The 14,281-nt window shown below is 43.5% G+C and overlaps 2 protein-coding genes across 2 annotated transcripts in view; one reads left to right on the top strand and one right to left on the bottom strand.

Moving 5' to 3' along the window:
- Positions 1 to 220: 220 nt before the first annotated feature.
- Positions 221 to 14,152, bottom strand: ATOX1 (antioxidant 1 copper chaperone). The gene is made up of 4 exons (XM_075856136.1): positions 14,016 to 14,152; positions 7,893 to 7,968; positions 1,926 to 2,073; positions 221 to 541 (listed from the first exon to the last, which is right to left on the bottom strand). The coding sequence occupies exons 1-3, from the start codon at positions 14,019 to 14,021 to the stop codon at positions 1,946 to 1,948; spliced, it is 210 nt and encodes a 69-aa protein (XP_075712251.1). The 5' UTR covers positions 14,022 to 14,152; the 3' UTR covers positions 221 to 541; positions 1,926 to 1,945.
- G3BP1 (G3BP stress granule assembly factor 1) overlaps positions 14,124 to 14,281 on the top strand; it is a 35,513-nt gene continuing 35,355 nt past the window's right edge. The window contains exon 1 of the mRNA XM_075856134.1: positions 14,124 to 14,264. Coding sequence (XP_075712249.1) covers positions 14,185 to 14,264 — 80 coding nt within the window. The 5' untranslated portion in view covers positions 14,124 to 14,184. The remainder of the gene's footprint in view (positions 14,265 to 14,281) is intronic.

Genomic DNA, 14,281 nt, shown 5'->3' with positions numbered 1-14,281 from the left:
ATTCTCCAATAGGCCATATGGAAAGGGGTTACGTAAAGCAGACAATGGCGGTAATTATTGATAAAATACTTTCTTGGAGAAATTCAAGGATCCCGGCTATTCATATACTCAGCGGGAAGTCTTATTAAATATGCAGGAGGAGTATTCTTTGATATCGGACTTTATATAGTGAACTTCTTGTAAGATCTCGACCATCAGGAACAGATCATCGACACAGAAGTCATGTCATACGTTACTATTTATTATCACACACACACAACTACAGGCTTTGAATGTGTTTTTTTTTTACATATTAGTTATTGGGAAACTAATATCAAAGACAGAAAACAGAGGCACTTAAAATAGCAAATCCATTCCCAATGTGCACGACGCAATGTCACTAATAAGATTATCTAATAATCCTGAAAGACGATACAACTAATAGAGATCTAGACAGATCGGATATAGATACAGACAGATCCCCGACTCAGGCTCCACCTCTCTTCCTTAGGGTTGCAATGTAAGCGCCATAGGTCTACCAGAGCGCCGTTCATTCTCTGATCTGAAAGATAAAGAATCAATTAAAATTAGATGTGAAGAATCGAAGGTAAAATTTGGATAAGTGCTGGAGCCCAAAGACAGGATCAGTGCCACCTGGTGGTTATTTCTAAACATTGCAACTTTTGAAAGCCACAATAACGGCTAGATGCCGATCAGGGGCTGGAAGAATGGAAGGATGTGCAACAGCAACGTCTTCAGATGTAAGGCTCTATTCACATTAGCGATCCATCAGTTTTCCATTGCCCCTAATGGGCAGAATAGCGTCGTTTTCTTAATTAATTATATAAATAGAACAAAAAAATTATAAAAAATCCGAGGGAGCCATAACAGGTCAATGTGATCGTTTATCAGGAACTGTTGCAAATAGATCCTGTAAAGACAAAACCCATGACCTAAAAAGGGAACGGTGCCTTAAAGCCACACTTTATTAATGTGGCTACAGCTCCGAGTGCCCAAAGCAAGTCACGAAAATAGAGCCCTTGTACCCACTAGGCGGCTTATCATAGTGGTGATATAATTACAGTAATTATCCACTGTGCCCCTTCGTGCCAGCACAGTACTAACATAAATACAGAAGGGATAATACCATACTGTGACCACCCTGGGGAGAAGTCATAAGAGACCCACATCGAAAAATTCACCATAAGCCATTGTAGTGCACTGAACGTTTCAAAGAAGTTCTGATATCCAACTGTGACATGTCGGAAGTCCTCTCCAGTGGGTGTCCGTCACAATGGCTGAGGTCGGCTGCTATCAAGGGAGATGGGCTAGACTGCAATCTACTCTACTTGCCCATCTTCTCACCTGAACGAAACCGAGAGGTGCGAATGCTAGCGGAAAAGGAATGGTGCATGGACGCGCGCCACTCCTCAGTTCTAGCACACGATTCTTCGGTAGTAAGAACTTCTGATGTGTCCCTATTACAGGTCTTAAGTTCTTGGAACTTAGTGGGTCCTACATGTACGGAATTGTATGAGGAGTTGGTGAAGTGTGAGGAAATCCTTGCGCTGGCGATCCAGCACCCTTGTGGGCACTCTGCAATATTTCTAATTTGCCCCCCAATACAGTCACCTTTACTAATGCAAAGATCAGAACCAGTTTGACGCCTAAAAAAAAAAAAAAAAAAATGACTCCAGCTAAAATTTACATTTTAGATTTTCTCAGTGTTAGGCTTCTCCCCCCCCAGATCTTCTTCACCTGAGGGTCTACTGTTGTAAAGATCTACGAGGGCCCCAGAAATCCCCCTGTCCCGGGATCGCTTTACTAACCGCTCATGCTCTGCCCCTTTCTTTTCGAACCTTGAGTGGATCCTGAACACGGATCTAGAGGTCAGATTCCGTTTTCATTATATCAGTGGTTACACTGATTTCTTGTACAATATTTACCATCGTCCTCTTATCTCACGTTATTTGGTAGATAAGTGTTTGGCTTCTTTTCCCGTCTTTTTCAGGGTCTCCAACAATTGGTCCACGGAATGGTTATCAGACTGGATCACCACCTTTTTGTTCGGCAAATCAATTTCATACTGAACACCTAAGAGAAACCATATAAAGTGATCACATCAAGCGTACAACGAATAGTAGTAGAGGCGAGTATATAATACAAAGTCAACAAACAGCATCGGTTATGGATTTATTTTAAAGACTATGTAAACCTACAGGACACAAAGCAGCTGTATCTCAAAAAGTTAAAATTACTTCTGATAAAAACTAAAATTATAAAGCTGCACAAAACAAAAAAATAAATACATATATATATATTTATTTCAAAGGTGTAATTAAATGTAATTTTTTTTTGGTCCCAGTTGAGACATAAAAGCGGTTGTCCCGACATTTTTGTTGTGAACGTGTTCGGTGCGGATTTACAGCAGATTTCACCCCTTCTACGCAAGTGTGAAATCCGCTATGAACATCCGTAACACAAGGCGAATGCTGCAGATTTGAAAAGTCGCGGCACGCTCCGATTTCCGTGCGTTAAATATGCCGCAGCATGTGGATGACATTTGTTCAAATCCTGTACACATGGCTGGTACGGTCACCCGCTGCAGATGTTCAGAGTGCAAATCCGCATTATCTCCGCCCCGTGTGCAGGAAGCCTTGGGCGGAGTTCACAAGTCGCAGATTTGACACGGATCTCACCCTTTGCACGGTAAGGGGTAAAATCTGCAACAAACCTTTTCGTGTGAACTCCGCCTTAGGCCACATTCACATGAGCGTGTCTGATTTACGTGTGTAAAAAACGCAGCAGATTTCTTGCATTTGATGTCCGTGTGCACTGCGCGTGTTATGCGTTTTTCACGTCCGTGCAAGCACTTTTTTAAAAAAAAATAATTCTCTGCATTTGACGCGTGAAACACGGACAATGCACGGATGTCGTTCGTGCGCTGTCCGTGTCATTCACGCTCCCATACACTTCAATGGGCGACAGCATCCGCAAAAGCGCACCAATATATGACATTCAGTGAGTTTCACGCAACGGACACACGCTGTGTGAAAAACTCACGCACGTCTGAATATCCTCATTGTAATGAATGGGTCCGTGCGCTGTCAGTTATTTCAACGGCCAGCACGTGGACGAGGAACACGTGCGTCTGAATGAGCCCTAAAGGTGGCATACACATAAAATAATTGCCGTCTCTCGCAGCTCCACCATAAACACGCATGCTCGGTTTGGTCGAACGTGCACGGTTTGTTTCAATGGGGAGAGGGGACTAAGCTGCCAGACCCCTCAGTCACATATCTCCCCTGGGAGCAAAGGATCGGGCACGTTGAAATCCAACATCTCCCCTGACGGGCCCTATACACATTAGATTATATGTCAATCCCTCTAAATGGACTGGTCCGACCGAGTTTTGTGTAATGTTTATGAGCATCTTTACGTGGTAGCGTTGCGTTGCATGGAGTAAACATTTAGTCCGAGGTGAAGTGAATGAAGAAGAGCGCCCGTCTCCAGGCACCGTCTCTGCCCAAATGCTGTTTACCAGGAACGGAAAAGTTTTTCGTCCCAGAAACAGTGTTACGAAGCCAAGACTCTTCAGAGCAAAAACAAAAGGGGCAGAAACAAAGTGGAAGTTACATCACATTACACTGAAGAGTTCAGGCCGTTCATGGAGGCAGAAAGTACCTTCATCTCAAGCGGAATAGAAGTTTCTAAACTCGACGTTCCCTGAAGTCCATTTGTTGGACTAATTTAAACGAAAAGTTCTGCAACTTTCTAATTTGTGTTTCAATTTCTCATACATTTTAAAAATCACTGGTTGCTGCCAGTGAATGAAAAAATCTTATTTACATTTAGAGGCTGAAAATACTCTAGCTGCAGCTTGTTACAATGTATCGGCGAAGAATAGATCAGATGGATTTCAGAACGAGAGATTTGGAAAAAATCCCATTCACAGGTCACTGTTCTGGCACGGAGACAGACACGCAGGGGACATGAACTGGATTTTTATTTGCATGTCTTACATTTGGTGCCATTATAGATCAATTATGAGGAACACTAAACCTAGAAATGAATGACAAAAATAAAAAACGGAAGAAATTTGGTCATTTCCGCCTGATGTCTTAAATTTAAGTCTGTCAGGTGACTGAAGTGAATGTTTGTTCGCCTAATGTAGACAAAGTAGTGAGGGGGGGGGGGGGCTCCTAGTTTAGTTAGTAGCCTTACAGTCAGAGACAAGTCTGAGCTAGGATTTTTAGAAGGGGAAGGGGGTGAATGCATGATCTACTTGGACACATAGAACGATTCTTTAGATTAGATATAGCATAATATAGGATTAAAGGAAAGGAGGATATTAAAAGGGTTATTCCACTGGACATGCCATACATGTGTCTGATAACTCTGTGACTTAGATCAATAATGGAGGGGGAAGGCGGGCTGTTGGCTGCGGATTCCAGGGGGGTACTAGTGAAGAGGGTGCGTGCGCAGCCCTCTCCATTCTTTTTTATGGGAGTCATGGAAACAGCCGTTCAAGCGCTGCATGGATATGCCCATAAATATCAAAAGTTGGGAATACCCAAATGCTGTGATTTTTTTTTTGTCTATTATCTACATTTAGTTTTCCTTTAAGATGTATTTAAAAAGGGGTTGTCAAGTTTAGAAAACCCAGTTTCATATACTAGATTAGGAAATTCTGAGGTAATAGTGGTGGGGGGGTCCTCTATTTAGGATCCTCATCTCTTGGCCAGAGTGGGGAGCAGTGACAAGGAGAGTCTCTTAGGCCTCATGCACACGACCGTGTTCGGTATGTGGTATATGGTCCGTATCTCGGCCGTATTTCCCAGACTGACCACAAGTCAGGGAGTCCCTCCCTCTCCGGAAATACACCGTGTTCCAAATTATTATGCACGGATTTAAGTGTCAAACATTTAATTATTAGTTTTTCAATTAACTCATGGATGGTATTGTGTCTTAGGGCTCTTTGGATCATTGTAATCAATCTCAGACACCTGTGATAATTAGTTTGCCAGGTGTGCTCAATCAAAGGAAAACTACTTAAGAAGGACGTTCCACATTATTAAGCAGGCCACAGGTTTCAAGCAATAAGGGAAAGAAAAAGGATCTCTCTGCTGCCGAAAAGCGGAATAGTGCTAATATGCTGAAATTGTCTAAGGTATTGCACTAGGTATGAAAACATTGGATATTTCAAGAAAACTTAAGCGTGATCATCGTAGTGTGAAAAGATTTGTGGCTGATTCAGAGCACAGACGGGTTCGTTCAGATAAAGGCATAATGAGGAAGGTTTCAGCCAGACAAATTAATAGGATCAGGGGAGCAGCTGCTAAAATGCCATTGCAAAGCAGCAAACAGGTATTTGAAGCCGCTGGTGCCTCTGGAGTCCCGCGAACCTCAAGGTGTAGGATCCTCCAGAGGTTTGCAAGTGTGCATAAAGCTATTATTCGGCCACCCCCAAACAATGCTCACAAGCAGAAACGGTTGCAGTGGGCTCAGAAATACATGAAGACTAATTTTCAAACCGTGTTGTTTACTGATGAGTGCCGTGCAACCCTGGATGGTCCAGATGGATGGAGTAGTGGATGGTTGGTGAATGGCCACCATGTCCCAACAAGGCTGCGACTTCAGCAAGGAGGTGACGGAGTCATATTTTGAGCTGGAATCATGGGGAGAGAGCTGGTAGGCCCCTTTAGGGTCCCTGACGGTGTGAAAATGACCTCTGCAAAGTACGTAGAGTTTATGACTGACCACTTTCTTCCGTGGTACAAAAAGAAGAACCGTGCCTTCCATAGCAAAATTATCTTCATGCATGACAATGCACCATCTCATGCTGCAAAGAATACCTCTGTGTCATTGGCTGCTATGGGCATAAAAGGAGAGAAACTCATGGTGTGGCCCCCATGTTCCCCTGACCACAACCCTATTGAGAACCTTTGGAGAATCCTCAAGCAAAATATCTATGAGGGTGGGAGGCAGTTCACATCAAAACAGAAGCTCTGGGAGTTTATTCTGACATCCTGCAAAGATATTCAAGCAGAAACTGTCCAAATACTCACAAATTCAATGGATGCAAGAATTGTGAAGGTGATATCAGAGAAGGGGTCCTATGTTAACATGTAACTTGGCCTGTTAAGGTTTTTTTTGATTGAAAGAGCTTTTGATTTCTGTAAATATGACCTCCTGATGCTGCAAATTCAACAAATTAACATTTTAGTTCTCTTTACAACCTTTAAAATGTTTTGATCTCTATTGTGCATAATAATGTGAAACAGTGCATTTTGCGTTTTTTACTTCTAAAAAAAAATCTGTTATCATTAGGACTAGATTTGTTCAATAAAATTTGCATTATACTCCAACGGTTGATGACTTGAAGATTATACTGACTTATTTGCATCGACTATTTAGGAAAATCAGCAAAAAATAACATTTGCATAATAATTTGGAATGCGGTGTACTGTCCCATACTGAAAACTTGATTGCAGTATGAGACAGTATTTCCACAGACAAAAGACGGTCATGTGCATGAGGCATTACTCTGGAGGACCAGTCTAGTCCTGCATTACACAGACAACCCATTATTTCGAATAGGCACTGTGCAATGCTTAGATTCTCCTGTGGTGGCACTGCAGGGAAACTGAACTCAAGGTGGCCATACACCTTAGATAACTATTCCTCCGAGCCCACCCCCTCCCAAACACACGGCTGATCATGCATGCGATCTCAATGGGGAAAGGGGAAAAAGCCGCTGCCAGACACGTCTGGCAGTCATTTACCTCCCATGAAAACAAAGGATTGGGCATGCCCGATCTATCTTTCCCCCAGCCGCTGTGGTTGGAGGAAAGTCAGGAAACCCCTATACACATTCGATGTTTGGTTAGTTCCACTAGCGGGTCCGGCCGACGTTCACATAATGTATGTGGGCACCTTTGCTGCCAGGTTTCCCAAGAGATTACAGATGATCACTAGGGGTCCCAGCAGGGGGAACACTTTTTGCTCAGCTTATGGTCACGAGACTCTTCTAACAAGTAGGGATTTTCCCAAAGTGGAGAACCCCTTTAACTACTACTTTTTAAATATTATTACATTTTGCGAATACCGAGATAACTTTGTGACGTGGCATTACTATTTTCTTTTCCTCTCTGCTGGTTACTTGTGCGCCAGATATTATTTTTTCTATTGTTAAGCGACATTTAGTAGATTTATTTCCTGGCCGTCTTTCATCTTGTTTTTGGCAGCGAGCGCAGCGTTGAATTATTTATTTAGATAATCAACAATCCGGTCTATGAAATATGTAGCAAATCAGTCACTTATTTGCCCTACTTAACCCATACTTACCTGTTTGATGCAAATCCCAAGATCCCTTGTGGTCTTCGTCTTGCACGGTTTAGCTGCTGCCTGCTCTCTTCCAAGCAGCGCTTGTCATAGGCCCAGGAATCTGTATAGGAAATAACTAACTACGCACATACAATCATTGGGGTATTTCCTATGTAGATTCCTGAGAAACTTACGCGGTGTTTGGATGAGAGTGCAGCCTGCAGGAGGAAACTTGTGAGCGTGGGTATTCTCGTGATCAGCGCTGAGAAGGTAAGTGTACCTTTAAGGGTGAGTAGGGCCCCTGAACTTTAAGCGCCAGCTGATTTTTCACTTTAAAGGGGTTGTTAACAGCAAAGTAAGTGGGAGGAGATAAGGAAACTAGGACAAAGCTGATTGGCCGCCTGTAACTTAGTTACGGATAGGTGCTTTAAGTCGTGCTAGGATTTCCTGCTGTACACGAGACAGAGAGAGCTGCTACCACAGGGTTCAGTTCACAAGTGCTACAAGTTGACTGAATTACATAAAGGTGGACAGTTTTTAAAATTTGCTAAATCAAGAATGTTCAGATAAATGATCAAAATCCTTACTTTCAAGCCGAGAAAGTACACGGGTCACAGCATTTGAACAACCCTCACAGGTCATGTCCACGAAAAACTCTTCCTTCTGAAAGAAATATTAGAAATAATCAGTTGTGGCAAAACTTGCAACAAACGACTGGTATAACCAGTATACAAACTACATGGTATACAATAGAGGGCATTTATTTCTAAAGATCTTAAAGGCTATGTAAACTTTATTGAAATTTTTTTTTACGAAAACAATGTATTATAGTATTTGGTGCAACTTTGTAATGTTTTTTTATTAACATTTTTTTTTGACTTTTTGAGACACAGCTTCTATGTATCCTGAATACAAAGAAGCTGTATCTTGAGCTGAAACCCAAATCAGTCAGGTCAGCGGCACTGACACGCAGGATCCAGCCGCTATCGATCACATCTAAGCGCTGAACTTATATGGGATCGATAATGGGTGGATCCTGTGTGTCAGAGACGTAGGACTCATTGTCACCGAAGCCTTCAAAAGGTTTCCATAGCCTTTAAACATTTATGAAAATAGGTTGAGATGGGAAATAAAGGGCACCAACACCACTTCTCCCCATCGTAAACCTTCCCATATGGCTTTTAAACGATGGTTATTTTCTCTAGTCTGAAGTATACGAGCGTTACAAAAGACGCTCAGCTGGCCAAGTGCCTTTTCTACATTCAAAATGGCGGTAACCATCGCATATTTGCAAAAGAAACACCAAAAATACCTAAATTATTAGGTTAGTGATTTATTATTAGGAAAAAAAAAAATGGAATTCTCTGAAATAGGTCCTCACATATGGCATGGTGAATTATCAATGTACTATATAGGAAAATGTAGCAATGAGCTAAACACAGGCACACAGCTATTAACGAAACGCAGATCAGTGGTGATGTCTCCGAATACTACATTGAGGCTACAAGAACACGGTGAAGAATTTGAAACCGCAGATAATTCCACAGGTAAAATACTCACTTATTATTGCATTTTTAGGTGTGGATTTTATGCCACGGATTTTGGTGCATTTTATAAAAAACTTGTCAGAAACTATTCGGAGACAAACGCAAGATAAATTAACACGCTGAGGATTTTAAAATTCATGTACGGAAAAATTCTGCGACCTGTAGATGAGATTACTTGATATCTAATTGACTTTGCTGATGAACGGATGCGAGGTGCCCAGTAGACAAGGCAGATATTTTTTATGTTTTGGACATGTGGGGCACTTAGGGCCCTTTGGGGGGAGGTGATGGATTTGATACGGCGGGTTTATGGGGTGGGGATTCCGGATGACCCAAAAGTGCTGCTCCTTGGGTATGTTGGGGACCTGGAAGGGGAAAAACAGGAAGGTTTGTCTTTTGCCAAGATTCTATACCAGGTCCGGAAAGGAATAGCTAAACACTGGTTGGATGCAGAATCACCATCAATGGGGGAAATCATTGGGACTATCAATCAGACCATTTTGATAGAATAGAACATATACAAGAAAAGGGGTGCTGTCAAGAAATTTGGAAAACAATGGGATAAGTGGAGTGATCACTCGGGATTGGCTTCGCCTGCACTGCTTAGAATCCGTCTATCAGGAGAATTACAGGGGAGGGAGGACTAAATTATGGAAAGTTAAAAGTAATGTGGTAAGTCAGGTCTACACTGGAAAGGTCCTTAAACAGGAGGATGGAGGGAAGGGATGTGGTCATGGGGATGATCGTGTTGACATGTTGGTTGACCTACTTGGGTACGGGACTGAGGAATAAAGGGAATTACATGGCTGCTTACTGGATAACGTTGGGAATGTACGGATATCTTTATTGCACTGCTTGGGAAAGGACTGTGACTAGGTGGTGTGGGGCTGTGTGTGGGGGACTTGGGGGACTGTTGAAGGGGGCTCCATTGTTTTGTTTGTAGTATTCATATGTGCATCAAGAGTTATACTATGTTGGAATACATGTACGATGTCAAGTTAATAAAAGTGTACTTTGCTGGTACTGTATTACGATGATCTAGAGTACACCTCAGGGGCCACAGCCACAATCATACTAGGGCCACAGCAAGGGCTAGAGCCTGGGGACCTACACAACTCTTATAGTAGAGACCCCACACATGTCCTGTCATACTAGGAGCACATCTAGGGTCACCCACAGTTCTCATGGAGACAAGCGTCCGCTCTATCAGGGGCCCCTGTCATTACCCCCCAGGTTGTTCAGCATTCACCGGCAGCTTGGGACTGACCGCCCAGTTAGTGTTGTCACTTTTATGGGCTCATTCGGACGAGCGTTTCACGTCTGTGTGACGGCTGTTAAAACAACGGCCGTCACACGAACTCATGTATTTCAATGGGGCCGTTCACACGGCCGTTGTTTCATTTTTTTGTGCTACACGCATCCCTCCATAGACTCTAGTACATGGGGGGGGGGATGCGCTATAACGCGTCCCGCATGGGGGCACCTCGGACATGAAAAACGAGGTTGGCCACGTTCATGTGAATGTAGCCCAAGTCTCATACTGAGCTGCCGGCGCCGTCCTCCCGCCTCGAGTGAATTCAGTGTCAAGTGTAAGAATACACTCCAGTCTGACTTCAAAGCGTTCAAGAGCCTTTACAGGCGTAGCTGCGACCTCTGGCTGCATTGAAATACTCTGATTTTGATGTAAAATTTTACCTGTGTTTTTTTTTTGCTTTTCAATCTCAGGCTGCCAAGCACCAGGAATTGCATGAGTTCAGAGTAAAACAGAAAGGGCCTAACAGGAGAGAAAAGAAAGGGAAGAGAAAGCTGCAGTTGTGCATTTCTATGAAGCCTGGGTGACTCGGTGACAAAATTATAGCTCTGTAACTGCTTAAAACGGCTGCCGGTTAAATATTCCCCACACTAAATTACAAGAGAGGAGTGATACATTTGCCCACATACAAAGTCTGTAACATGCCAACTACCATGTGGCAATTAGAACACCTGCATTTTCGGCCTGCACTCCCATATAAAGTATGGGAACACGGTCCGTAAAAAGCAAAACATGTCCTATCTTTTGCAGAGGCTTTCTGCGGCACGGACACTTTCCTGCAAATATACGGGAATGTGTCCTTGGTCAATAGAAATAAACGGGAGCGGACGAAATGTACGGTCGAATGCATGGGGCCTAAAACTGTTCTACCTGTGTGAGCGCTATAAGGCTCTGTTCACACTAGTGTCATGGCTTCCGTTATGACAGATCTGTTGTGTAAAGGCGCCTATTGTCTTCGGATGGGTCCTCTAAGCTTTCAGTTTATTTTTACAGGTAAGATCAGCATAGTCTGGTTGCGAAGAAGCAACGAAAAACGTGAAGGAATAGACCCTAACAATAGCGTAAACAGAATCAAACTGTTCATCCTGATCTTCCTGGTACATGAATAAAAGACATGGTCGTAAGAGAAAGAGAGCAGGGAGGAACTCTACATAACAGCATGTTTATGTGCCCTTCAGGTTTATCACCCAGTTTTCCACAGATCCTAAATGACACAAATGGGAATCCGAATAAAAACCATCCATAAAAAGAGGATGCTGGACCAAAAAAGAAAAAGCAGCAAACACACATAATAAACCAGACTTTTCTACAATGCAGGCCATTATAGGAAAACCAATTTGATAAACTATAATAGAAGAGAGTCCCCTCATCGGTATGTCCTTGTATAGCCCAGACCGCACACTAATTCCAAATGGAAATGTGTAATGCCTCATTTCCCCTGCGGTGGCACTGTAGAAGAATTGAACTCTACTGTTATGTTTCCTCATAGATTAGAGCTGATCACTGTGATCAGCTTATGATTGGGGGACCTTCTAACAAAATCCTTTTAGAAAATATTCCTAGAACTGTTCTATGGAAAACCACATCACAGCACGGCTTCGTTCACATCTGCGTCAGGACTCCGTTCATGGGTTCCGTCGGAGTGGAAATTAATGGTGATGCAAGCGGAGACCTGTGGTTAATGACCTTTGAAATACTTAAACATATAATGTAAAGGTCACTGTACTAGACGGATATAGGGAACATGAACTTTGTAATGTAAGGGAGAGAAATTCTGTGCTTCTTCTACAAGCCCGGCCTCCGGGACGACGTTTCATTACGTGCCCGCCGCAGCCGACCACACGGGAAGAAACCTCATACCAGGAGGCCGCGTCACCTTGGCTATGGGTAAGTATGAAACTTTTTTTTTTTTTACCTGCAGTTTTTCCCTGCTCCAAAAATGTCTCAAGAAGCGACATGCAGTTCTTCTTCACTGGTGTTTTTTTTTTTTTTTTTTTTTTTTAACGCGGCCGTTTTTCAAAACGTTAAAATGTACCTTGTTGGAACAGAACGCCGCTTTTCCGATTGAAATCAATGGGCAGATGTTTGGAGGCGTTGTTCTGCTTCCAATTGTTCCGTAGTTTTTCGGCGGCCCGAAAAACGGCCGAAAATAAGCCGTGTGAACATTCCCTTAGGCCCCATGCACACAATCTAATTTTTACCCGTCCGTAAATACAGATCCGTAGTCACTTAAAGTCATCCGAAAAACCTCCGCATATACAGAAGGGTGTCGGTAAATGCGGTCTGTATTTACGGATCCACTAAAAGACAGGGAGGAATCTAGGGTAATCCCCTGCATAGCAACGCTTCCGTAATTACGGACGGCTTCAGGCGTTTTTCGGGCCGGCTGAACGCCTCCAAACATCTGCCCATTGATTTCAATGGGAAAAACGGCATTCGGATCCCACGGGGCGTAAAAAAATTCCACATAAAAAGAAGTGCATGTCACTTCTTGAGCCGTTTTTCATTGACTCAATAGAAAAAGCTCCAAAAACGGCCGTAAAAAACGCCTGAAAATCAGGAGCGGTTTTCCCTTGAAACCAGATCTGTATTTTCAGCCGTTTTTTGTTTAGCGTGTGAACATAGCCCAAGGGTCAGTCGGATTTTGCTTGAAAAATTATTCCTGCTGAAGGCAGAAAGTTTCCTCCTGCCATTCACTTCAATGGGAGGTTTGGGGGAAATCCGCCCAGGGATCGGGCAGGACGCTTCTTTTTCCCGCTACCTGAAGAAGAAAAAAAAATCAGCGGGAAACAGAAGCGTCCGGCTCCCATTAAAAATAAATGGGAGGTGGTATCCGTGGCAGATTCCGCCATGTCAACATACCCTTAGACCCTGTTCACACAGAGTTCTTTTTGGCACGGATTTTGATACGGAAATCGCGTCTGAATCAGCGCCAAAGAACGCCCGAAACCGCCTCCCATTGATTTGAATGGGAGGTGGAGGTGTTTTTTTTTCCAGCTCGCGGTTTTTGCTGCTCACAGGAAGAAAAAGAAACATGCTCTTTCTTCCCGTGGTTCCATTTCTGACCTCCCATTAAAATCAACAGGGGGCAGAGAATGCATTTTTTGCAGCGTTTTTTTTGCCCACGGCGCTCAAAGGCCACGACAAAAAAACTGCAAAAACCACGGCAAGAAAGTGCAGGCAGGACAAAACCTGCCTCACAATTCCTGAGGGAATTTCTGCCTGCAAAATACTCATGAATGAACAGGGCCTTTGGGTCAATTTAGGCGCTGCGGTCAATAGCGGTTTATTGCCGCAATATTGTAGCAAAACGCTGACGTTTTTGCAAAAACGAGACAAAACCGCTGCACTTCACCGAGATTTTTCCACAGCCAACAAGCAATGATTTGACTGCACAGTGTGAATAGACCCTAAATCCAAACTCCATGGAAAATCAGGTGTGACTGCAGTTACCTCAATATTCCCGTCTCCCACCAAACTAAGGCTGGCTTCCTATGTCGTGGCCAAAACGCGTTGCTTTTTTCTGAAAATCACAGCAGTTTTACCACAGTTGCAGCAAAAAATAAATATATATATATATATATTTTGGCCGCAACGTGTGAACGCGGCTTACAGCAAGAAGCGGAGCGCTTCATCTACCATATGCCATTTAAAGATAAACTGTTTCCATATGCAGAGATTCATTTTGCAACTATGTCGTCATTGATAATATACAGGTGTAGCAGAGCTGAGCTTGTCATTAGACACGGCTATGATATCACATACTCAGCTCTGCTGCAATCAGTAGTACAGTGTGTACTGAGGAGAGGGTTGTCGTGCAGTGCTGTGATCCCTGGTGGAGGCTGACTTACCGGCATGGCTGCGGGCTGGTCACAGGGTGTCTGACAGCTCAGCTTTACTGTGCTGGACGGGAAGCAGTGAGGAGGCCCGGCCCCGCTTCCTGTCTCCCGGTGCGGAGGAGGAGGAGCCGCTCTCTCTCTCTCTCTTCTCCAGGCCTGGCCGGGACACCACACACAGGACATGATGCTGCTGCCATCTTCTGGTGTGCATGGTCAAAGTGAGGACAACACAATTGTCATCATGGGAGAACCCAACACAAAGTATGTACCCCCTGTCT

This window comes from Rhinoderma darwinii, chromosome 3, assembly GCF_050947455.1.
Source record: "Rhinoderma darwinii isolate aRhiDar2 chromosome 3, aRhiDar2.hap1, whole genome shotgun sequence".
NCBI classification, from domain to species: Eukaryota; Metazoa; Chordata; class Amphibia; order Anura; family Rhinodermatidae; genus Rhinoderma; species Rhinoderma darwinii.
The sequence above is the reverse complement of the archived record's forward strand: the minus strand, read 5'-3'. Positions and strand labels throughout refer to the sequence as shown.